Below are 24,390 nucleotides of genomic sequence, written 5' to 3'. Positions count from 1 at the left end.
TTATGTAGGATGACGGTAAGACATTTACGGCATCCGTCCCTCTTCTCAAACAAATAAGCCAGGTACGATGACGTCCTGAGTTTCAATTAGATGAACGTGATCAAACACCAAATTGTATAGATGGAGGCGGTCATCGTGTACCTTATTATGTGATGTTTAGCTCTTTTTCTCATATCAAGGCCTGTTTCAGTAACACACGTTCTTTGTCCGGTTCAGTAAAAGATTCCCCGCAATGAGATTAGGTGAAAGAAGGTACCCCTCCTGAGAAAGCGTGAGCCGCAATGTTTTCTTCCGAGAAAAAGACAATAAGTGATTATTATGGAGTAAAGAAGTAAAGGAGATCCTCTCCAGATGCATGATGCATAGAAATAGAAACAATCACTTACACGCATAGCCAGGAGTGCATCCTTCACTTCACACACACGCACACACCCTGTAGTCGACTGTGCGTTAAGTGTACTTCTTGTGTACGCTGTTTTAAAGCTTAATTAACACTTATTCACGCTAACACTGCCCTAGTGCCTTTCCAATTGGCCAGCGGAGGTGCACCGCGCAGCTGAGCGGCAACTTTTGGTTTTTTGTTTTATCTGGGCCTAACTTTGAAGGTGATCGCCGAATTACAAGCACTTTCAAACCATCACCTACCTCTCTTTTATCCGCCTATTTATCCTGGCATTCACATCTTTATTCTCTTTTTTGTTGTTGCTTACAAATCAATCACATTTGACAAAAGCACAGCTCATTTCATCCACACTACTTCATCTTCAAACCACCATCTTGACAAACAAAAGTGAAATCAAGGCTCGACATCGTGCGACAGTACAGACCTGCAACATTAACACACTTGATTATCTCCAGAAGATCTCAGAAGCAAGGCCGCAAAGAAAGGCCTCAATCCACTCGCTCCTTCTTGAATGGCATGCTGCTTGCATAGGCTAGACAGGTTGAGGGAAGAATCGAATATAGCAGTCGATAGACTCTGAGTACCAATACTCTCGCATCACATCCAGTGTCATACTCTATCGGACAACGAAGGATAACTGAATGTTATTGTGACGAGCTTCATCTGCCTTTTTAATACCAACAAATCCACATTCACACACAAGAGAGAAACTCAAAAGTCTCAAAAAAAGTAAGACAAAGTCATCTCAAGAAAGATGGCAGCTGTTGCCTCTTCCTCACCACGAACGGGAGAATTTGGCTTCCATAAGCAAGCAGGTGCTCAAGATGGCATCTTACCTTTACACTATCATGCAGGAGGCTCAGAGCCGGTAAACGCATCGAATGAAGATGGAGGCGCTCCATTGGATGGCTTTCCTGCAGATGAAGAGCTTCCAGAGCCAATCTGTGGAGGATGCAAAAAGATGATCGATGAGGAATCTGCAGATGCTGGTGTCATTCATTTTGCTACTCAACTATGGCATGTTGATTGTTTCCGATGTGCGAAATGCAAGAATCCGGTCACCACTGATCGAGACGATATCCTGCTTTTGTCAGATGGACATCCGATTTGTGGTCAATGCAATTACTCTTGTCAGATATGCAATCTACCAATCATGGAAGAAGCTATCATGACAGGTGACGAATCGTATCATGCTTCTTGTTTCGTTTGTCGGTCTTGTCGAACACCGATTGCAGAATTGGTATTTGCCAAAACAAGTCAAGGTATCTATTGCATGAAATGTCACAATCAAAGAGTTGCAAGAAGTAGACGACATGCGGAAAAGAAACGAGCAGCGGCGGCATTAGCAGCTGCAGGAGGTTCTGGTACCAGTAATGCAAGCATCACAGGCACACCTGATCTCAACAAGACACCAACCACTCCTAGCGGTAAATTTGATACGCGCTCGCCATCAGCATCCTCGCAGTATTTGCCTGTTAGTCCCTCGATCGATGGCTCATCAGGCCAGCCACGTTTGCCTCCCAAGGATGATGCTACATCTTCAACATCCAATGCAGCTGCCAATCTCAGTCCTTACATGCAAAGTAGTTCTTCTACCAATCTGGGCAGACCTAGCTCGGCTGGAAATGGATCAAAAAGACCTGTAAATGCACCTACGCCATCTGCTCAACGCACCACCGAACGTCGACGTGATGGGCCTGGCAGACCTTCTACTGCTGAGCCATTCTCGAACGACTTGACTGCAAGTGTTGGCTCATCCTCAGGTATCTCACCTAGAATGAATGCACAGAAGCTTGCTCAACAATCTACTTTGGCCAAATTAGAAGGCAACAAGCCCGATTCAGCGTCACCGCTTCTGGCAAGTGCGTTCGAACAAGCGGCTTCGACTGAAAAGCTGAAACAATTGGCCGAACGAAACAAGGCAAGCGGAGATGCAGATGCTAGCAAGGGAAGCGACTCTCACGCCTCTGAAAAAGATCAAAGCTCGCTAAATGGGTCGCGCAATCATGCTCATGACAGTCTGGATCGCAGTTCTCCAAAGAGCGGATTGTTGTCGGTAAATCAACAATCAACGGCTGATTCGGTTGACGGGAAAATACCAAAGTCAACATCAAAGGATTCTAGGCTGTCAAGAGCGTTTAGCTTCTATGATCCTGATATAATTGGATTGATGGATTCTTTCGGTAAATTTGACAGCTATGAAGATTTCAGTTTAGATAACGACCCGACAACGGGAAAATCAAACGCAAATCGTAAGCTTGAAGAACCTGCATCTGATTCACATTCGAACACACCTGATTTGAATGATAAGGCTATGCAAAATGCACACGACGCACAGAAAGGTGATACAAAGAAGTCAAAAGAGGCCAAAGAGGATCCCTCATCATCGCTGTCAAAATTGTCTGAGACCATGCGTAAATCCATTCAAAAAGCACATGACGGTCAAGTCAATATGGACACTAACGTGGTGGAGAACATGTTAGATGAATTAGAGGCCACTCGGGATCGAATGAAAACACTTCAGCGCAAGTATGAGCGTATTAGAAGGGCCAGTCAACAAGCTGCACAAGGCTTTTCGTCAGCACGAGAGGAATACGAGCATGAAGTGCAGGCAAGGTATGATGCAGAAGCTGAGATGTTGAACTTGAAACGTCAACTACATCTACAAGCTACCAAATTGGCTGGCGTTGCGACAGAAAAGGACAAGCATGAGACTTTGCAACGAAAGAACACCGAAGTGAAGACCTCGATAAAGAGTATGGAGAAAGACCTGGCCAAATTGCAAGCCGAACGGGATCTTGCATTAGCTGAGATCGATACACTGCACAGCGTTGGAAAACAAGCACCTTCCAATAGTAGTCAAGAAGAGACTGCTAAGCGTGATTTGGTCGCACGCTTTGAAGGTATCAAAGAAAAGTATCGTCGTGAAATTGACGGTCTATCAGCCGAGCGTGATGCTCTGTTGATTGAGATTGAAGAACTTCGACAATCCAGAGACGTATTTGCCGATGAAACGACAGCATTGAACGCCAAGAATGAAGAACTGAATGGTACACTTGCATTACTGCAAAGACGTGTCGAACATGCGCAAGTTTCAGACCAAACGGGATCTTCTCAACCGGCTTCGATGCCCTCTACTGCTCGTGCAGTTCATGGTGGATTCGGATTTGGATTCGGCGGTGCCAAGAATGGCAAGGGATCCGTCAGTGCGAATGCCACCCCGACGATCTCAGATTCAATGATGACAAGCCAACAAGCAGGTTTTATACCAGATACCACAGAACATTATGCTATCTCTGCGCCTATTCCAGTAACAAAGGTCGAAGCTGCTCCAAGAAAGTTCAAATGGATGAAAGCACCCAAATTAACAACGGATTCAGCGCGAAGTGCCGGTCAACATATTGTTGCTGCCTTACCCGGTGTTTCACCACCGGTTCCTCCAAAGAGTGCAAATGCATCTTCTTCCTTTGGCATGCAACAGCAGCAACACAAAGATCAATCAAGCGATGCACAATCGCAGTATACCCAATCATCCAACATCTCACACCATCATAAGCATTCTCAAGATACGGGAAGCAGTACTCTGCACAATGGTTCGATCGGCGCTACAAGCAACGGATCGGGCGAGATTGTTGTGAAAGAGCATCTTTTCCAACCTTTCAACGTCTTGCGTCCAATCAGATGCTTCGCATGCCAGAAGAATATGTGGGGTCAATCAGAATTGAAGTGTCAATTTTGTGGACAGGCCTGCCATGTTCGCTGTTTGCAAAACCTACCGATCTCTTGCAATCAACCTTTCTCGCGATCTGATGAAGCTAGTGCAGATTCGCAGGGTCCTCCTGTATTTGGACGTAAGTTGAGCGACCATTTACAAGAAGCTGATGGAGGCTCAAGAAGGGTTCCTCTTGTTGTGGAAAAATGCGTAGAAGCTGTTGAGCTTCAAGGAATGGATTATGAAGGAATTTATCGTAAATCGGGTGGAACGTCTCAATTAAAGATTATTCAACAATTATTCGAAAAAGGACAACAATTCAACTTGAACGATCAAGACCGTTTCAATGACATAAGTGCAATCACCTCAGTTTTGAAGAATTATTTCCGTGAATTACCCGAACCGCTTTTGACGTTTGAATTGCACGAAAGATTTATCGAATGTGTTGAATCAAAGAATAAGGATCAAGCCCAAAAACGTTCAACGATGCGCGATTTGGTTCATCTTTTGCCCACAGAACATTTTGATACGTTGCACTTCTTGATCGATCATTTGTATCGAGTTCGATTACGCGCAGATGATAATCGGATGAGCAGTAGGAACTTGGGTGTCGTTTTCGGTCCAACATTGATGCGTTCTCATGATCCCGCTCAAGAATTTGCACATATGGGCGGAAAGGCGATGACGATCGAATTTATGATTGACAATTCCGACCTTTTTGATTGATATCCGGTACCAAATTAGCATCACTAATCTCAAGTCAAGTCGCTCTGTATTCCATAATCGTCAAAGCAACAGATTATACCCAATCTCAAAACACAATTTATTATGCATACCATTATTCTCATCTTTCAGCTGGCTCTGTTATTCTTTGGGTTTGACTAGGTGTATAAAATGATATAATACAATACAATTTCTGTTTCTGTATACAATTGTTCGAAAATGTTTCTAGATTAGTTCAGGATCCTGATCTGCTGCTGTTGCAGGACTTTCCGTGATGGTCCAGAAGCTGTCTGACTTTTCTGGAAGTACATTTGAAGTTTGCTTACTTTCCTTTTCTATTCCTTCAGGTTGGGGTAAAATTGCTGAAATAGGTACAAATGTTTGCAATGCCAGATCATTGAGTGCATTACTCAATTGGCCCGAATTGAGATTTGGCACTTCCCGAATGGTGAGATAATCTATAGAACGATCAATGCAAGATTGAGGTAGGGATGTGCTGCTTGCGGAATCGGATTGCTTCTCTTCGCTTTGCTTTTTCTCTTTCTGATTTGGCCTGTCTGATGCATAACGCTCTAAATTGTTACAGCACAGCAATACTCTTGTCAAACCGACAGGACTCCAATTCGCCTTTAAGAAATTTTCGTACAGGGTCGATGTACAATGCGGCATGAATACGAACGTTGGCTCTTCCAAAGTATGACGACCTTGCTTATTTTCCTTCAAAGAGACAACTTTGAACGATCTCAAAAGTGCAAAATCCTCATCTCCGCAGATCGGATCGAAAGCCTGCATATGTTGAACGCCAAGACGCTCGCAAAGCAGTAGGAAGAAAGCCAATTGTACCTGTGCAGGCCGAGCATCTTTGACCGATCCTAAACCCAGAGCCAGGGCAGACTTGCAAGAAGCTGCGGCGGCTGCTTCCTCTTTTGGTAATAAGTCATTTAGCCATTCACGAAATTTTGCATCTTCCTGTATTTCTTTTTTGCGCTTTTCTATATATTCGATTCTTTTCTGTAGAATGTCTTCACTGGAGAGACAATTAACCGCACCATTCTGTCTTCCCTTTCGATTCTTTCGCTTTTGTTTGTTTACCCTGTTCACATAGGTGAAAGCAGGTTCAGAACCTTCATCTTCATTATCATCTTTTGTGCTGCTTTGCGTCACCGTTTCTCGTTGTGCCATAGCATCGTGCGGCAATGATTATGATGGAAGATTGTCTAGATTCTTTTTTAGCAAAAAGAAAAAGTCTAATTTTCCGCATTACAGTGCCGCGCTGCGCTGCGCTTGCACACGGGGTTAATGCAGGCGAAGTCTAGTGACTTTTGCAAGAAGAAAGAGTCACAATGGGGTACATCATTCATCTTCCTTCATACGTACACACCTACTTACTCTCCATCTTAAGCAATCATGTCTGGAGGCACAGACAAGATCACTGAGTCGTTAGCGACAACATCAATTCAGGAAACACCTTCCACCTCATCACAAGCACCAGCGGGAACGCAGCCGATCACACAAGAAGCAACAACAGCACAAGAAGGTACGCAAAAAGTTACACCTTGGGATGTTGAAGGTGCGGTAGTGAACGGTGTACAAGTGGCAATCGATTATACAAAGCTAATCAAAGAATTTGGTACAAGAGAAATCACACCAGAACTATTAGAACGATTTGAGAAATTGACTGGCTGGAAACCACATCCTTTACTAAGGCGCGGAACGTTCTTCAGTCATCGGGAATTGGACGTCATTTTGAACAAATATGAACAAGGTAAACCTTTTTACCTCTATACCGGTCGTGGTCCAAGTAGCAGTAGCATGCACTTGGGACATCTGATCCCATTCTTGTTCACCAAGTGGCTACAGGACGTTTTCGACGTACCACTCGTGATCCAATTGACAGATGACGAAAAGTTCTTATTCAAGCCAAACTTGAAATTGGAAGATGTTATGAAGTTCTCATTTGACAATGCGAAAGATATCATTGCATGTGGCTTCAACTTGGAAAAGACTTTCATTTTCTCCAACTTGAACTATGTCGGAGGACCGTTCTACCATAACGTCGTTCGAATCGCACGTTTAATCACAACCAATCAATCAAAAGGAACATTTGGCTTCAACGATAGTGACAGTGTTGGAAAATTGCACTTTGTTTCCATTCAAGCAGCACCTTCTTTCAGTAATTCGTTCCCGCAAATTTATGGTAGCAAACATGATGTTCCATGTTTGATCCCATGTGCGATCGATCAAGATCCTTATTTCCGTCAGACGAGAGATGTTGCCGTACGACTTAAATACCCTAAACCAAGTTTGATTCATTCGAAATTCTTCCCTTCTTTGCAAGGTCCACAAACAAAGATGAGCGCAAGTGATGAAAATAGCAGTATTTATATGACTGATACGATGAAAAAGATTTCTAAGAAGGTCAAATCAGCTTTCAGTGGTGGACAAGAAAAATTGGAAGACCATCGTAGATTAGGAGGAAATCCGGATGTGGACGTTGCATACCAATACATGCTCTTCTTCGTTGATGATGATGAAGAAATGGCAGAATTGGCAAGGCAATATCGTGCAGGAGAATTGTTATCTGGAGAGATGAAGGATAGAGCGGTTGCCGTTTTACAACAAATCGTTGGTGCTTTCCAAGAACGTCGTGCAAAGGTGACTGATGATCTCGTAAATCAATTCATGGACAAAGATCGAAAGATTGACCCCGCACCAGCCAAGCCAGGCTCAACTGTTCATCGCCAAGCAGAACTACTAGCAACGGCAACCGTAATCAAATCGGCCAATGCTGCACTTGCAGCTTCAAAAGCACAAAAGAGTAAAGATTAGTACCTTTTCAGCATCTATCTCTCACGCTTCATAGTAGAATTGCTAAAAAATGAAATTCTGTGTAAAATTGTACAGGGTATTATGCAAATATTGGTCGTTATAAGCGTATTTTGCGAGAGAAATAAAGAGCGTGTGCATCGATTTCTAAAATTGAATAATGAGTGTATTGATGATTCAGACGATCAAAATCGTCTATTGCATTCTTGGTCTTTTGGATTTATCCGCACCTTTGACGAGCGAGAATAAGAAATTGCAAAATCGAGTTCCATAAGGAACAGGATGAATAGAAGAAATCATTTTTGAGTTATGTGTGATGCTTTTCCAATAATGTTCGGATCTTTTGACGGAATTGTACAAAGTCAAAGTGTCAATGATACCGAAATAATAAATCCAATCTGTTGGACGATTTTCCATATCTGTTGAACGGAAACCTCCATCATCTTGATAAAAGATGAAATGATGACTATCACTTGTCTCGCGTTCGGGTAATTTGGCTGTTGCTGTTGAATTGAGTGCTTTTGCATCAGATCTACGGATAGCCGTTCGTAATGCATAAGCTTCTTTTTCCATTCTTGTTGTTGGTTCCCTTCTCAACTGTCCAGGTGGACCGCCGTTTGCCACCTTTTGATTTGCAGTGTTGTTCGGTTGAACGACTTGCAAGGCATCCTGACGTAGACCTTCTTTATTTCCTCTCTTCATATCGTGCAATCCTATCAAGAGACTGTAATCCATTATGCCCAATCGTTGTAGTAAGGCAACATCACTTCGGATTTGTGCCTCTAGCATTGCATTCTTTGCTGGTCCCAATTCAAGTTCCCTGCCTCTTTTTATCCAATTCAAGTCCTTCAAAACTGCTCCCTTTTTCTGTGCTGCCTTCTCTTCAGGGTACTCCCTTCCGACTGCACTTCCTTTCAAATCATATGTTTCGTGGATATCCTTGTGGGGCGGGAAAAGATTGTTCATAATTACGAAATGGATCTTCTTTCCTCCGGGCAGCTTGACACGATGTAAGCCGTAGAATCTGCTCAATAGAGTGTGTGGGTTCTCTTTGATGTGCAGATGATAGTCCTTAAGAATCCGTCTCAAAAACTTGTGCTCGTTATGTCGGATGGTCTTGATGATGAAACGGTAGTCCCTAGAGAAATAAAAGAATGATCCAGACTTTCCTGGCGATCCAAGTTCGGAAAGGATATATTTGGATGTCAATGACAACAAATAATCGGCTGCATCCAAGTGAAAATGTTCACGTAATTCACGAAAGACCCAAGGAGCATAATCCTTGAACTTGAAATCGTACTTTGCCGATGGTGTCAATTCATTACCGATGATATCAAAGGTGAATTTATGCTTTGCCATGTAATCTGCATCAGTCAAAGGCCGTTTCATTTTGGCTTGACAACGGCTCACACCAATTCGAATACCGGTAAGCATGTTGTACATCAACACGTAGTTCACATGGCCTTCACCGATAACGTTCCCGATGAGTGCTTTTGGCTCTTCGTCCGTTTGACGACGTCCACTTCTCGCACGTACTAGAGCTGATCCACCTTTCACGACACTATCAGAAGGCTGTGCTTGTTCAACTTCTTGTTCACGCATCTTCTTCTTCGATTCACGTTCGCGACGTAATTGATTAAATTGTTTTGCGATCGCTTCATCGAACCCTGCGTCTCCCGTTCGCAAAGGCGTTGCAGCTCCTGCTATTCCGCTTCCAATTTCATCAAAGTAGGATGATGTAGCAGCATTTGGGCCCATGAAGTCTCGTTCACGACTACTGTGACGAGAATCTCGCGTTCCAGTACTGCCGACTGATCCTGTTCGACGTTTTGGTTGCCCAACAGCACTCGTTCCTGTTGTATTGCGACGGATGGGTATCGGTTGTCTTTGGCCGGCTTGGTGTGTTGAAGAGCCTGAGATAGCACCTATCGAAGGGGAGGGAGATACCCGACGTGAAAGATCCGATCCTGCTAATAAGCCAGTCTGATCAGACTTAAGTGCAGAAGACGGATGCAAAAGTGATGAAGTTGGCTCAGCTGTCAAAGGAGAATCAGTAAAACGTTGTTTGCGTGATTCTTCGGATGGATCTTCTTCTTCTGATAAACCTTCGTGAGAGATAGCCGAATGGTAAGCTGTACTTGCATTGGAGATCTCACTGGGTTCGCGCATCATATGTTTTCGTGTACGTTTGCTGGAAGGTGGATCATCCGTCATTGCACGACGAGGTGCTGCTCGAATGACAATTTCAGCCGATGTACTTGTAGAGCCTTGTTCATTCGAGCCAGCCAACTCAAGGTCTTTTGAGCTAATGTACTGTTGCATATCAGCTTCAAGCGGAGGCGATGGCGGTAACTCTCCTGCCATTGGACGTCTGACCAAATTTGGCATATCTGTTGATCCAGTCGATTGGTAGCCTATACTACTATTTGGCGCAATCGCATTCAGTCTTCGATCTTGATTATCAAGCGATGTTGGAATGACGCTTGACATTGCTTCACCAGTTCCATTCGATCTGTTCGATGAGTTGGCATGCCTTCTACTGACAATCTGGGGTAAATGAAGCATCCTGCGACCTGAAGAGACAGGGGATGATCCGTTCACTTCTTGCATCCCTGGTTTACCATTGGTCACTGCTTCACCATTCATTGGTGTGATTGGTGTCATTGTGGCAGCAGAAGAAGGTGTGACTATCTGACTTGAATCTTGTGTATCTGTCTCACTTTGTGCTTTCTTCATCTCATTGCCATTGTGTACCACCGGGGATGCATAGGGAGCCGATTGACTTAAGTTCAAGTCGTATATTTCTCCCGTTCCCTCATCGTTGACTCGAACGATATGGTGTTCCTCATCTTTGATAGCATCTCGAATTGATTTTAATGGAGCATTTTGATAAGATAGAAATGATGCACCGCTCAACATGAGAGGCGATCAATCTTTGTCTCTTGAGAGTTTGTAATGATATTATTTGAATTTGGTTGTTGAGAATCAAGATTGCTTCTGTTGTTTCCTCAAAGCAATTTGATCTTTGGTAGATCGTTATGCATCAACATTCGTAAATGGCGATGCTTGTGTTTCTATAAATTGCTTGAAAAGTGGGGATTGGTGATGAAGACAAAAGAATGCCATTTACCGCGGCTTCAAAGTTGAACGGGCAGGATTACCGTGTTTGTAAAACAGGGCTCCCTTTGAATGGAAATTTGTGTACCGCTCAGGCATTGAAATGTGGACATTTACTACCGCGCCAAGCACATCACAATTTAATTCATACAAAGAAAAACACGTCACAAACTATTATGCACTTTATCAGTCTATATTTATACCCGTCACTCAAATAGGGCTGAATAAGGGGCACAAGCACAAGCACAAGCACAAACACTTTATGAAAATCAAAGCCTAGTTAAAAAATATTTCCAATGATTGAATAGTTTCTTTTCTAGGAACAAGCCAAAAAAACGATAGTATCCCAAGTTCGATTCTCAGCAGCTTTCATCACCTTTAACATCCTGTTTTTTATACACGTTCACGCGTGAGTGTTGCTTTACTGTGGAGGATTTCTGGCCGAACATGTGACTGAAGGAGGGAGCCGTCACTGCGCCCAGGAAGAGCTATATCATCGATTGTATAAGTGATTTCTTCTCAAGGGTATTTCATGATTCGCGATTGATTCATAATGTCATATTTAATCATTGAAAGGAGTATCATTTTGTACACCATTTAACAGATTTGAACAAAGTATAAGCTGATTGCTGCGTATCAGACCTAGGGCAGAGCGAATAAGAAAGCCGCACGACACTGACGCGGTTACTTGCTTGAATGCTTAGAGAAAGTGCCCTCTACTCAGCGCGGCGCCCATTGAGTCGCTAAAATTAATAACACTTTTTAATCCAACACACACACACGCACACAAAGTGTTAATCTATTTGGGTGTCCTTTTCTTCAAATCTTTCCAACAATCATCTCTTCGATTCATTCGATAACAGCGCGCTCATCTTTCAATCAATCACGCAAAAGCTGTTGAAGAAGAGCTGATTCAATCCCCCCCAAAAACATTCTTTTTCCCCTTTCCTTTTTCACAGCTACTCAGCGCTTTTACACAATCATCACGCTCCGTATCAAACAAACAAATCTTGTGGTAAATCTTCAAATTTGCCCACCATGAATGCCGCTGAATTGCTGGCAAACTCGCTCAGTCCTGATGCGGCAACCCGTCAAGGAGCAGAGCAAAAGCTATCAGCAGCAGCTCAAGATAGTTATCCGGCATACATGACAACTCTCGTCTCAGAATTGGCAAACGAAAGTGCTCCTTCTCATATTCGTAACGCTGCCGGTCTTGCGATCAAAAATGCACTCTCGGCTCGTGAAGCTCAACGATCAGACGAATATGCCAGAAGATGGTTCGAATTATCCGAAGATGTACGTAATGAAATCAAAACGAAAACGTTCAACACACTCGGCAGTCAAGATTCTCGTGCTGGCTTGGCAAGTGCACAAGTGTTAGCAGCAATCACAACTGTTGAATTACCTCGAGGCCAAAGTCAAAATTTGATCAGACAATTGCTAGAAGCAATGGGAGATGTCAACAATAAAAATCTTCGAAGGGCAACGTTGCAGGCAATCGGTTTCATCTGTGAATCAGCTCCAGCGCGCACTCTTGAAAGTCAATCCGACCAAATCTTGACAGCAGTGATTCAAGGTGCACATCGCGATGAATCGTCGCCTGAGATTCAATTGGCCGCTTTACAAGCTTTGTTCAACTCTCTCGAATTTGTCAAAGCAAACTTTGAACGAGAAGGAGAGCGTAATTATATCATGCAAGTAGTCTGTGAAGCAACGCAAACTGCAAACATTGACATCAAAGTGGCAGCATACGAATGTCTTGTGCGCATCATGCAGTTGTATTATGACAAGATGCATTACTACGTTGAACACGCTCTCTTTGGATTAACCGTCATAAGTATGCGAGACCCCGAACAAAGAGTAGCACTTCAAGCAATCGAATTCTGGTCAACAATTTGCGAAGAAGAGATCGATTTGGTTTTGGAAGCACAAGAAGCAGCAGAATACGGCGAAGAACCCGTTCGGCCTTGCTACCATTTCGCCCGTATCTCAGCACCACAGATCATGCCCGTTTTGATGGAATTGCTACGACAACAAGATGAAGATGCTGATGAAGACGAATGGGATGTCTCAAAGGCTGCCGGTGTTTGTATTGGCCTTTTGGCGCAATGCGTTGCAGATGATATTGTGCACCTTGCCATTCCCTTTATCGAAGGCAACATTCGCAGCACAGAATGGAGAGAAAGAGACGCAGCCGTTCTTTGCTTCGGACAAATCCTTGACGGTCCCGATATGCGTACTCTGACACCACTAGTCGAACAAGCTCTACCTACAATCATCGAAATGATGACAGATTCTAATGCAGCAGTGAAGGATTCCGTTGCTTGGACGCTTGGAAGAATTACAGACTTGCTCATCGAAGTCATTTCTCTAGAAGTTCATTTGCCCCCTCTTGTGCGCGCGGCAATCGCTGGACTTGGCGATCGACCACATATTGCCATGCTTAGTGGATGGATCTTGCTCAATGTGACTGATCAATTGGGCGGCTCTGCAGCTTTGCAGCCCGATGGCTCACCTGCACAAACAAGTCCAATTTCACCGTTCATGCCCGATATTGTATCAAATCTTCTAGCTGCAACTGATAGACCCAACAACGAGCATAATGCACGTACATCAGCTTACGAAGCATTGTCGACCGCCATGTCCGGCTGTGCGGCTGACTGCTTGCCTCTGGCCAGCACAACAATTGTCACAATGTTGGATCGTCAAGAGCATCTAAATGGTGTCGTGTCTCAACTTGTTGGTATTGATGATCGTAATAATTGGTCAGAATTACAGACAAACATTTGCAGTGTTATTCAAGCAATCATTCGTAGATTGGGCAAAGAAATCGCACCGCTCAGCGATAGAATTATGAACAGCCTTTTGACCACAATCCAGAATTGCGGAAGACAGAGTGAAGCATTGGAAGATGCATTCATGGCAGTTGGATCGATGATCATTGCGCTAGAAGCAGACTTTGAAAAGTACTTGAGCGCTTTCTCCCCTTTCCTAAGTGAAGGATTACGAAGACATGAAGAGACACAATTATGCAAGACATCTGTGGGTTTGGTGGGTGATATTTGCCGTGCTTTGGGCAGTCGTGCAAACACCTACGCAGGAGAATTCATGAACGTTCTCTTTGGCAATCTTCAAAGTCAAACACTCAGCCGAGACGTCAAACCAACGATCTTGAGCAGCTTTGGCGATATTGCACTGGGAATCGGAGCTGGATTCGAGCCATTCTTACAGACAACTATGGCTGTTCTACAGCAAGCTGCCGCTTCTGTTGGCACGCAAAATCCTGCAGATTACGAAATGATTGATTTCATCATCACTCTTCGTGAAGGTATTGCAGAGGCATACGTTGGAATTGTAGGTGGATTACGTGGTGACAACCAGATCCAATTACTCAAACCGTTTGTGGAAGCGATCTTTACTTTCTTGCAAAGTATTGCAACTGATGCTGGTGCAGAAAGAACAGAGCCATTGTTGCGCAGTGCAGTTGGTCTTTTGGGTGATCTTTGTAACGCATTTGGATCGGGAGAATTGAAACCAATGCTTTCTGCAGGTTGGATACCCGATTTGATCAAAGAAGCTCGTAATCGCACATTCGGTCAAGAGACAAGACGAACAGCTGCTTGGGCAAGAGAACAAGTCAAGATTGCTTCTGCTGGAACTGGTGCTTCTGATCTAGCGCAAGGCGCTCCTAATTCAGTCAGTATGCCAGCTACAGCATAAATTATTTGTCTTGTGTCAGTCGTAGTGTTCAATCAATCCCTTTTGTCTTCTTTCGTCCATTGTAAGCTTAACGGTGGACTTTTCTTTGGCCTTTCTCTCCTTTTTTCTCAACAATCCATACTCTCCTAGAGCATCTTCAATATGTTGTTTTATCATTCATGTACTTCTCGTATTGCATAATCGCAATGCAGACAAAAATCTCTCCAGCATCAATTCTCCTTTTTACAAAATATATCCAATGTCCCTTTTATTCAGATAAATTCTTTCTACAGTGAAATGCATTACAATATTGAAAAAGTGTTATATTACAGCTAAGCTTCGATTGTCATTTGTTCATCTTCTATACCAGTTTCATTCCCGCCATTATTCGCATTTGCCGAATTGGCAATTCCTTGAGTTGTAAATTGTGCATCAGTTGAAATAGGTATCTCCCCTGCCAATTGCCTACCAAAAGATGCATTATCATGTTCTATAGCCTCGATCAAAGGTTGTTTCAACAACCAATGATTTGATTCACTCGATCGTCTTGGAAGTCCGGCTTTGGTTGGCTCATCATCAAGCGCCATTACATCTTCATCAGAAGGTGAACGAAGTTTTGCCAGTATCCGTTTTGTTTCTTCAGTGGCCGAGTAAACGAGGAAGTTGATTGTGTTCTTCTCATTGAGAACATCAAGTAGATACGCTTCCTTAACCTCACCAGCGCATATCCTCCACCATTTATCCTTCCCACCGTTATCGTCTCGTTGACAGACATACGCCCACGCATTATCAATTCCATCGTCTACCAATACTGCTTGAAGCTCGTACTTCATAGTTTGGTATTCAGGGTCCTCCAACATTTTCTCAAAGTCATCCAAAATTGCCGATCTTGCTCTTTCATTCTCTACTTTCTTCTCAATCAAGATAGAATCAACTCTTGCAACCTCTTCTTCCAGATGAGCAAGAATTGCCTCTAGCCTTGGACCTGCTTCATTCAGACTGATCGTACGCAGTTCATCCTTTCCATCGTCGACGCAAAGGCTCTGGAAATATTCAATGCTAGCTCGTAGATTTGATCGAACATCTTCTCCTTCATGCATTACGATTGCTTTTCTATATTTCTCCAGCTCCTCTATACGTGTTTGACGTTGCTTGACATCAGCAGGATCCAATCCTAATTGAACGCCATTTCGACGATGAAACATGAATGCATCCAAGTAAATAAAAGGATCTACTTTAAATGATGATTCGGCATCCTCTCCTCCGCCTGCCTGCCATCCTGATGCAAAATTGGGATTGTATAAGCCTGGTCTGCCCAAAGAAAAGAACAGGCTTTCTGCCGGGTTGGAATACAACGTTTTTTCTTCTGCCAAACATGCGTATAAAGCACGATAAATTGTATTGTTTGTCTTTGTTTGCATTACCGTATGCACGAATGATTCGTACGGATCACCACGAGGTTTTCTTGGACTTTTGAGTTGATCCTCTTCTTTTAGTGGTGCAATTGCATTGACAGTAAAAGATTGAAAAGTTTTCTTGAATGCTAATGAATTACAGGTTTGTGGTGATCGTCTCTCCAAGTCCACGCTCACATTGGTCAAAACATCAAGAAGGCCTTGTACGTAGCAAGCAAGGATATCGTGCGGAGGCTTACGTTCGCTATTCATCACGTAAGAGTAATTCGTTCGAATTGGACTATGCGTGATCACATCTTCAGCCACAACAAGTGATCTTTTGGTGTATGTCATAAAAGCGAATAGCGTCATCAGACGCATAAAGATATCGATCCCTTCTTGTTCCTTCGTAAGAATTGCATTCTTTACCCATACTTCTCCTGCAGGTCTATTGATATTTGCAGGACTTCTTCCGCGCCAATAATCTGTCATGAGATCGTCTAGCCCCTGCTCGTTTGCTTCTGTTATTCGAATATCGGTGAATTGTACGGCTAAAAGAGCATCGCGAAATGGTTCTGCAGCATACAGTGCTTGAAGTGCCAGTGCAAAGATACGCATGAATGGCAGTGGTGCTACAATACCTACCGGTTGATTGTTTGAGCGAATATCTTTTCCGCCTATCGAATCAAGGTGACTGTTGGACAGTGCCGGCGTTTGATCTCGTGTATTGGATGAACTTTGAAGCATGCTTGCCTCAATCGCTCTATTTAAAGCTTCTTCGTCTGCATTCACTCCGTGTATCCCACTTGCATTTTGTTTGCTTTCATTTCCACCTATGCCGTACTCTTGATGTCTTTTTTGACGATTTGATTCACTTTCCAATGACGCTTGCATAGCTTTTCGAAAATCTTCGTCTTCATCATCGCCTGTTAAATCGATCGGAGATGATCTCTTTTTTGCATTACGTTCGCTTCTCCGAATGCCTTCGCTTGCTCGATCGGCCCATGATGTCGTTGTGTTACCATTATTGTTGTTGGTGGAAGGCGGTGTTTTTGGACCTATAAATGAAGGTGGAGCATCCCAGCCTGTAGGTTGATCTTGTGTCGAAGCGTCATTGGGAGCGGATTGCACTGATTGATTATTGTCATTTGGTGCTTGATATGGAACGATGGCTTGTTGATATTGATTGGCATCATTCGTTGCAGTGGCCGCGGCGGCGGATGTAGAGGGAATGGTGCCACTGAAATATGCATCGATTGCGCGTTCTGGATCGCCATCATAATGCTGAAGGATTCTACGAGCTTCGTCTGAGCCGCATTGTAAAATGTCCACCACTTGCTTCACACCCTCTTCCATTTCCACCATTACGACCGAACTAGCTGATAGTAGTAAAAGTACAAGATGATTGTACCTCAACACTTCGCATAAGAACAACACTTTTCTTGCTTACAGGCCCGTGCGAAAGGATGCTTTTTAGCTTGTAATTGGCGCATGACCGAAGTTGTCTAGTATGCTCAGTGATATGATACCATTTCTATACCTAGGTACTGTTGTCGTTATATGAGGAGTAAAACCGTGCTATTACGTCCTCTCATCCTTCAGCACCACCACCACTGCTCTTTCTGTTCATCCCCTTTCCCAAAATCACCCGTCTTTTCTTTACCTCCCTCATTCTTCCGAACAAGATATATTCATTCAACATCTTCCAAAATGGCTAGCAGCAAGACTGTAGCCCCATACGGTACATGGAAATCACCAATCACTGCCGATATATTGACACAAAAAAGTGTTTCATTTGGCGAAATTACAGTTCTGTCATCTAATGCAAATCAAGCGGAAATTGCTTATGTGGAAAACAGACCTGAAGAAAGCGGTCGTGCAGCCTTTGTAAAACAGACGATTCGTTTGGATTCACTAGAGGCAGCTCGTAGCGGTGTATTAGTAGAAGACAAATTGGATCTTTCAAAAGGAGAATACAATGTACGTTCTGGAGTACACGAATATGGAGGTGGTGCGGTAGCCAAGTTTGGTGATGGTTCTGCGATTTTTACAGACTACAAGTCTTTTAATATCTTCATTGCTGATGGAAAAGGGAATGTGCGTCAAATTACAGAAGACCATAAAGCATTCCGTTATGCCGATTTCAGCAAGCATCCCACTTTGCCATATATTTTGGCCATTCAAGAAGATCACACATTTGATGAACCATCAAAAGTGGTCAATACACTAGTTGCTATTCATACCGAAACAAGAAAAGTCTACACAGTTGCTCAAGGCTACGACTTTTACACATCGCCTCGTTTCTCTGCCGATGGTAATCATGCGGCTTACGTTGCTTGGAATCATCCAAGTATGCCATTCTGGGCAACAGAAATGTGGGTTGCTAGATTCGTACTGGAGAACGATCAACCGCGCTTCGAAGCGGACAAGAAAGTATGTGGTAATAACACTGATGAGGTCGCAAGGCATCCTGTCTGGGCTAGCAGCGACACTTTGTACTTTACTCGGGACAAGAGTGGATTTGCAAACCCATGGAAAGTAAGCATATACAGTGATGAAAAATCTACCACCATTCAAATCAACGATCTCAAGCCTTTGCTCACGAAGCCGTTCGAAGGGGACTTTTCCAGTCCACCATGGTCATTGGGCAATTCAGATTTTGTCGTACTATCACCCGATTGGCTAGTATGTATCGTCACTTCGCATGCATACAGCTCTTTGAATTTGCTACACATTCCAACAGGACAAATTCGACAATTGGAGACACCCTTTGTGGACATTTATGCGTTACAGCTGGCCGGTCCACACTCTGTCGTCTTCCGTGCTACCGAAGCAAGTCAGCCTTCTTCTCTGATAGTTTTGGATTTGGTTGAAGCTCTTAAAGCTGTGAACGGAAAGCCAACATGGCACGTTATCAAGCGTAGCTCTAGCATGATTGAAGATGGCACAATTTCGCCTACGTTCCTACCAAAGTGTGAACCGATTGAATTCCCTACAGAATTACCTAACGGTAAGAAGTCCACTTCGCACGCTTTGCTCTTCCTACCAGGCAATCCTGACTATATAGCACCGGCAGGTACGTCTCCACCGTGTATTATGAAAATTCATGGTGGGCCTACAAGTCATGCTACACCGGGACTAGATCTATCGACAAGTTATTGGACATCCCGAGGATATGCACTTTGCAAAGTCAACTACGGTGGAAGCACGAGTTTCGGCAGAGAATTTATGAATCGTTTGATGGCTCAATGGGGTGTTGTTGATGTTCGCGATACGATTGCTGCTGCAAATTATCTGGGAGCTTCCGATCATGGCAAACAGAATAGCAAGGCGACCAGACGAATCGACTCAAAAGCACAAGAGCAAAATGTATCTCTTAAGGAAAAGCAAATGATCAACGGTGCAGTAGAATTTTCACTCAAAAGACAAACCTCGTGGTTGGATACTATTATGAACGTGTTGATAGGTACAACAGTTGGCGCTGCTTCCTCATTCATTCCAAATGTTGATGCTCGTTTTGCTGTCTTTGCCGGTGGATTGACCTGGCTTTTGCGTCATATTACCCGTGTTCAAAGCGAAAGTGTGTTGGTGATGCCTAATACCGGTATTCAATTGAGCACAGTGCGTGGCTTCCACTTGCCGAAGTTCTCAAAAGAACTTGAAAGATCAAACCTCATCGTTACAAGTTCTAATTCAAAGCTTATCCCCCGAGATGCAATTTTAGACGTATTTACAAAAGAATCGATCCATCGTTGGAAGGTAATTGATTACGTCGCTGTTGCGACAAAAGCTCCTGGAAGTACCCTCGCATCTGAGAAGGCTTCCAAACCAACTTCATCTTACGGAAACAAATTGCAAGTGCTTTTCCCAAACTTACTCCCAGGATTGCCAGTAGTCGAACGAGTCTATCGCACCATTTATCCAGTCTTATTCGGTGAAAAGGGAACTTCCACAGTCTCTGTTCCTCCTCGTGCTGACCCGAACAAGATTGCAATCAGCGGTGGATCGGCCGGTGGGTATACCGTGCTTGCTGCTCTTTGTTTGAGCCCTTATGCATTCGGAGCAGGAGCTGATTACTTTGGAGTTTCTAACATTGCCGATCTTGCTGCTGAATCGCACAAATTCGAATCGCAATATGTCAATCAATTGATGGGAGGACCTCCGGAAAAGATACCAGAAGTGTACAAATCTCGTTCTCCGATTTATATGGCAGATCGTATTCGTTCCCCACTCTTGATCTTGCAAGGCGAGATTGATAAAGTGGTTCCGCCAGCTCAAAATAAGACAATTTACGAAGCTGTTAAGAAACAAGGCGTCAAGACAAAGTACATCGAATATGAAGGAGAAGGCCATGGATTCAGAAAAAGTGAAAATATCAAAAGATCATTGGAAGAGGAAGAAGCATGGTATCGAGACGCCTTTAAATTGTAAAAAGATGCTAAACACATTGTAGACATCCTTGTGCTATATAATTCCATCCCTTCCTCACTCATCCTCACAAAGCTTTTTAAGATCTCGAATATAATTGCAGTTGATGTACATTTTGAGTTGATTTAATGTTTCTCACTTTTTGCCCTTCTTCTTCTTTTTCTTATTTGCACCACCACCGCTACCTCCGCCAGCTGTCGCATTTCCTGTTGCCGCACCACCTGCTTTAGTTGTTGTATCTGCTGCTCCAGCAGCTTCTGTATCGATATCCATAACATTTTGTGCCGATTTCGATAAGGCTGCTGCTGCTGCTTCTGACGGTAGTGGTAAGTCTGCCATTAGTGCTGTCATATCGCGGGTAAAAGATTCAAATCTATTGATGATGATTGCTGATCTTGCTCTGAATTTAAGACACTGTGGAGGAAAGGAAAGTGTCAGCACAAGCACAGAAATGCTACTCAAAGTGCAACAAGATCTTACCGTATTGTCGTCTGTCACTTTCAAGACTAGCCATTGCTGTGATGGTGTGGCTTTGATGAGGTATCGGGTCTAGAGCAAGAGAGAAGAAGGTGTTCTTGTGTCAGTTCTTGCATCAAACGATCATCGTCCATCTTTCCTACTCACATCATTGGGTGATTTCTTGTACAATTCCACACACTTTGAATGGAACTCAGCCCATCGTTTTATGTAGACCATACTGTTGGTCTATCGTAGTTGTGATGATGGTGTGCAAGATCTGCGATTGAGCGGTCCGCGTGACTGAATGAATGGCATTTCTTCGCGCCGATTGAATTATGATTCGCGCCTTCTAGGCTAGGCACAAAAGAGAGCTAAACTGCCTAAAATGACCCCGCATATTGCAACTTCTTTAACGATGATCATCTTGACCAAAAGATGCTATAAATCACAGGATGACTTGACATTTCAAAAATGAGTGATAAAATGGAAAGTGGTCGATCTCAAATTGCAGAGAACTCGAACCGATTCAACGGACCAAGCATGTATCCGTTCATCGAGGGCAATAGACCAATGCCACCAGCTTCTCCTTATCCTTTACTAGAACGAGGGGCAGGGATATACGAGGAAATTCGTAGTGATGCAGCAGGATTGCCAAATATTACAAACGGTGGTCAGAATACATACGCTGGCGGACAGGAAGAGGAGCGGGAAGAGGAAAATGATTCAGGCAAGAAGAAACCAAAAAAGCGAAGAAGGGTGGTAGTGGCATGCGATACATGTAGACGCAAGAAAGTCAAATGTGAAGGATTACCGAACCCGTCTAATACCTGCAACAATTGTGAAAATATGGGATACACCTGCTCATTTACAGTGGAGCCTGATCGAAGCAGAGGTCGTTATGAGATATTGGAATCGCAAAAGGATACCCTCTTAACAGCTTTACGAAGTGTTGCACCTGAATTGGCTTCGCAATTCGAACGTGGAGACCTACACATCACCAGTCCGATGGGGAGCAAAGGAGATAATAATGGAGAGGCAGCCCGTAAAGAGAACGAGAAAGCGTCTACATCCGAGAGCAAAGCTCAAGATGATCATTTCGCACATTCGGTATCTGAATCTTCCCGCACCGAACATAATCCAATGGTGCCCGATTTGGAAGACGGAAGGCCACGTTACTTTGGCGGAAGTAGTACTTTTGGCAATATCTCAGGTCTTGATTCACGACCGACCAGTCCTTCCTCCCAGAATAGAAGGCCACTACAGGAGCCGGGCAGCTCCACACAAGCAACGCAATCCGTACATCCGCTCGAAGCGAAACGACCTAGAAGCTCTTCGGTCAGTGCAACAAAGAACAACTTTTCTGTATTGCCTTCGCCAATGCCACAATTCCCTCGTAATTCGATAGGATGGGTACGAGAACTTCGAAGGAAGACGCTGGTGGCTGTCGGTAGGGACGACGTCTACGCTAGCGATGGCTGGTTTCAAAGATTTCACTTTCCGTCAACAGAATTGCTGAACGAATTGTTCGACTATTATTTCCGATGGCTACATCCACTCCTTCCAATACTTCATGAGGTTTCATTACGACGTGATCTGCAAAATGGTCGCGCTGATAGGGATTCAGCATTTCGAGGCTTGATATTCACCGTATTGGCCATCTCCAGTCGCTTCTTCAAAGATGATCCACGTGTGTTGGCTGATCCCAAAGACCCGGAAAGTGCAGGAGATCATTGGTCATCAGCATCAAGATTTTATCATCAAGTTTACGCTGCAAGTTTGATCAATGTGCAGGTCCTCATCTTGTCAAGCGCATTCATGCCTGCCAGTCTAGGTGTTGGTACCAGTTGGACTGTTTTGGGAGCAGCAATCAGAGCAATTTTTGATATTGGATTGCACACCGAAAAGGCATACGTTGGCTATACACCCTTTGAGCAAGAGCGAAGACGGAGAACATTCTGGGCAGCATTTGCATTGGATTCGATCTTGTGCCTGAACATGGGAAGACCATTCGGGATTCGATTGGAAGATTGTTCGGTGAGATATCCACTCATGTGTAGTGAGGAGGCTCTAAGTGAAGCTGAACGGACAGGTGGTCGAATTGAGGAAATGCGGATAGATGACACAACGCCATCTTTTATGGGCGGATACGTTCATCTAATCAAGGGCGGCATCCTCATTCGCCAGGTGATAGCGTCCATATACCAACCCGCGAAAACTGCAGGTACATACAACGGATCCGCATCGTCACCAAGCTACAAGGATATGACGATAATGTGTAAAAAGATCGACGAATGGATTGTTGAATTCCCGCCTTACTTGGATGACGTGAAGACGACTCCGTATCCGATTCTGTGTGCATTCCTGCAATCTGGAAAGACTAATTTGCGTCTGTATACCCTCAAACCGTTCATCTATGACGTCCGTGCAACAGGTCTGCCTTCTAATGACGATTCCATTCTACGAAAGATGTTGTTGCCCCAATGTGCAAACCATGCTCGTGGTACCCTTCGAACTTTGCGGGATTTGCAACAGATTCGAGGTATTTCAATCTCTTACTTTTTCCTACATCAGAGCTTTTTGAGCGCTTCAACATTCATTCTTACTATTTGGCATGGTACAAATGACAAGGGAACGCTTTTGGAAGATAGCGATATTATTGAATTTTCATTGGAAGTGTACAATCAGCAAAGCCGATTTGCAAGTGTTTTGGTCCAACGGGCTCATAGGATACTACGAAATATTGCTCTAAGATGCTTGCCACTTCTTAAAGATGAAGACAGGCGAAGGAAGATGCAAGAAATGTTGCGTCAGAGTGGCGTGCTTGGAGGTGGTATTGCACCTGCTACATTAAACGCAATCGGTCAAGGTGGGCTGGACAATGGACCGAGGAGTGCAAACCGATTCCGTTCTGAGACGAGTACGACGGATGGAGGCTATCAAAATCCGTCGACTAATTCGCCCTTGTCCAGTGGTCAGCAACCAGCTTCTATTCAGCCGTACAATGCGCAACATGCCGCCCATCAAGCCAGTTCTGCTGTTCCGATCGGCCAACAATCAACATTCAAGAGACTACCATCACGTACTGATTCTGACCGTGGCCGTTCAAGTATGTCGCACGTCATCAGTGGCGATCAAATGGTACCACAACAGCATTCTCCTGCGACTGGCCAACATACACATTTATGGAACCGGATGAGTGCTGGAGAAAGAAGTGGTGGAATAGGAATAAGTAGCCATGAATTCAATCCATCATCCCCTCACTCCTCCTCTCCTTTACGACCTCAGCATGCACCTTCACTCGATGTGATCAGCGGCAATACACCGATCAATATGGAAGATTTCCGACCGCAGTTGCTTGATGATCTCGGTACGGGAATGCAAGGCTTCCAATTCACTGGTGATCTTTCATGGACCGATTATTTCGATCGATTCTTGGGCGGTCTTCCGGATCCTTCTATTGGAAGATCAGCAAGCGTTGGTGGATCGCCTAGCAATTCTACTGGCTTGATGAATCCTTTTTCGTTAAATGATCGATAATCTTATGCTTTTTGCTTATATGCTCTCTACTGTATTTTATATTTTCGTTGCTCTTGATTAGCATGTGTTTACAATACTGACCTGGTCTCGGC

At 43.9% G+C, this 24,390-nt stretch overlaps 9 protein-coding genes across 9 annotated transcripts; 5 read left to right on the top strand and 4 right to left on the bottom strand.

Annotated features, from left to right (window-relative positions):
• Nucleotides 1–1,157: 1,157 nt before the first annotated feature.
• FA14DRAFT_124901 (RhoGAP-domain-containing protein) lies at nt 1,158–4,841 on the top strand (the record flags this gene model as incomplete). The annotated part of the gene is made up of 3 exons (XM_025496671.1): nt 1,158–1,830; nt 1,906–3,922; nt 4,016–4,841. 3 exons carry the CDS (start codon nt 1,158–1,160, stop codon nt 4,839–4,841), a joined length of 3,516 nt encoding a protein of 1,171 aa, XP_025354519.1.
• On the bottom strand, nt 4,702–6,057 carry FA14DRAFT_70336 (uncharacterized protein). Its single transcript, XM_025502729.1, has one exon. The coding sequence runs from the start codon at nt 6,018–6,020 to the stop codon at nt 5,064–5,066; it is 957 nt and encodes a 318-aa protein (XP_025354518.1). The 5' UTR covers nt 6,021–6,057; the 3' UTR covers nt 4,702–5,063.
• Nucleotides 6,058–6,209: 152 nt separating this feature from the next.
• On the top strand, nt 6,210–7,763 carry FA14DRAFT_70316 (tryptophanyl-tRNA synthetase). The gene has a single exon (XM_025502728.1). It carries the CDS (start codon nt 6,246–6,248, stop codon nt 7,665–7,667), a length of 1,422 nt encoding a protein of 473 aa, XP_025354517.1. The 5' UTR covers nt 6,210–6,245; the 3' UTR covers nt 7,668–7,763.
• FA14DRAFT_161687 (SAICAR synthase-like protein) lies at nt 7,708–10,897 on the bottom strand. The gene has a single exon (XM_025499235.1). It carries the CDS (start codon nt 10,581–10,583, stop codon nt 7,860–7,862), a length of 2,724 nt encoding a protein of 907 aa, XP_025354516.1. The 5' UTR covers nt 10,584–10,897; the 3' UTR covers nt 7,708–7,859.
• A 665-nt stretch (nt 10,898–11,562) lies between these two features.
• Nucleotides 11,563–14,657, top strand: FA14DRAFT_70308 (putative karyopherin beta-1 subunit). The gene has a single exon (XM_025502727.1). It carries the CDS (start codon nt 11,820–11,822, stop codon nt 14,499–14,501), a length of 2,682 nt encoding a protein of 893 aa, XP_025354515.1. The 5' UTR covers nt 11,563–11,819; the 3' UTR covers nt 14,502–14,657.
• FA14DRAFT_70291 (uncharacterized protein) lies at nt 14,641–17,337 on the bottom strand. Its single transcript, XM_025502726.1, has one exon. The coding sequence runs from the start codon at nt 17,237–17,239 to the stop codon at nt 14,813–14,815; it is 2,427 nt and encodes an 808-aa protein (XP_025354514.1). The 5' UTR covers nt 17,240–17,337; the 3' UTR covers nt 14,641–14,812.
• Nucleotides 17,301–20,516, top strand: FA14DRAFT_161685 (uncharacterized protein). Its single transcript, XM_025499234.1, has one exon. It carries the CDS (start codon nt 17,585–17,587, stop codon nt 20,303–20,305), a length of 2,721 nt encoding a protein of 906 aa, XP_025354513.1. The 5' UTR covers nt 17,301–17,584; the 3' UTR covers nt 20,306–20,516.
• On the bottom strand, nt 20,372–21,038 carry FA14DRAFT_70277 (uncharacterized protein). The gene is made up of 2 exons (XM_025502725.1): nt 20,927–21,038; nt 20,372–20,851 (listed from the first exon to the last, which is right to left on the bottom strand). The coding sequence occupies exons 1-2, from the start codon at nt 20,996–20,998 to the stop codon at nt 20,438–20,440; spliced, it is 486 nt and encodes a 161-aa protein (XP_025354512.1). The 5' UTR covers nt 20,999–21,038; the 3' UTR covers nt 20,372–20,437.
• Nucleotides 21,039–21,174: 136 nt separating this feature from the next.
• Nucleotides 21,175–24,372, top strand: FA14DRAFT_70265 (uncharacterized protein). Its single transcript, XM_025502724.1, has one exon. It carries the CDS (start codon nt 21,233–21,235, stop codon nt 24,296–24,298), a length of 3,066 nt encoding a protein of 1,021 aa, XP_025354511.1. The 5' UTR covers nt 21,175–21,232; the 3' UTR covers nt 24,299–24,372.
• Nucleotides 24,373–24,390: the final 18 nt, after the last annotated feature.

This window comes from Meira miltonrushii (assembly GCF_003144205.1).
Source record: "Meira miltonrushii strain MCA 3882 unplaced genomic scaffold FA14scaffold_3, whole genome shotgun sequence".
Lineage (NCBI taxonomy): Eukaryota > Fungi > Basidiomycota > Exobasidiomycetes > Exobasidiales > Brachybasidiaceae > Meira > Meira miltonrushii.
The sequence above is the reverse complement of the archived record's forward strand: the minus strand, read 5'-3'. Positions and strand labels throughout refer to the sequence as shown.

Coding starts and splice junctions, on each gene's coding strand:
- FA14DRAFT_70336 (XM_025502729.1), bottom strand. CDS start 6,020: ATGGCACAACGAGAAACGGTGACGCAAAGCAGCACAAAAGATGATAAT.
- FA14DRAFT_70316 (XM_025502728.1), top strand. CDS start 6,246: ATGTCTGGAGGCACAGACAAGATCACTGAGTCGTTAGCGACAACATCA.
- FA14DRAFT_161687 (XM_025499235.1), bottom strand. CDS start 10,583: ATGTTGAGCGGTGCATCATTTCTATCTTATCAAAATGCTCCATTAAAA.
- FA14DRAFT_70308 (XM_025502727.1), top strand. CDS start 11,820: ATGAATGCCGCTGAATTGCTGGCAAACTCGCTCAGTCCTGATGCGGCA.
- FA14DRAFT_70291 (XM_025502726.1), bottom strand. CDS start 17,239: ATGGTGGAAATGGAAGAGGGTGTGAAGCAAGTGGTGGACATTTTACAA.
- FA14DRAFT_161685 (XM_025499234.1), top strand. CDS start 17,585: ATGGCTAGCAGCAAGACTGTAGCCCCATACGGTACATGGAAATCACCA.
- FA14DRAFT_70277 (XM_025502725.1), bottom strand. CDS start 20,998: ATGGTCTACATAAAACGATGGGCTGAGTTCCATTCAAAGTGTGTGGAA. Junction 20,852..20,926: donor ACAAGAAATCACCCAATGAT/GTGAGTAGGAAA, acceptor CTCTTGCTCTAG/ACCCGATACCTCATCAAAGC.
- FA14DRAFT_70265 (XM_025502724.1), top strand. CDS start 21,233: ATGAGTGATAAAATGGAAAGTGGTCGATCTCAAATTGCAGAGAACTCG.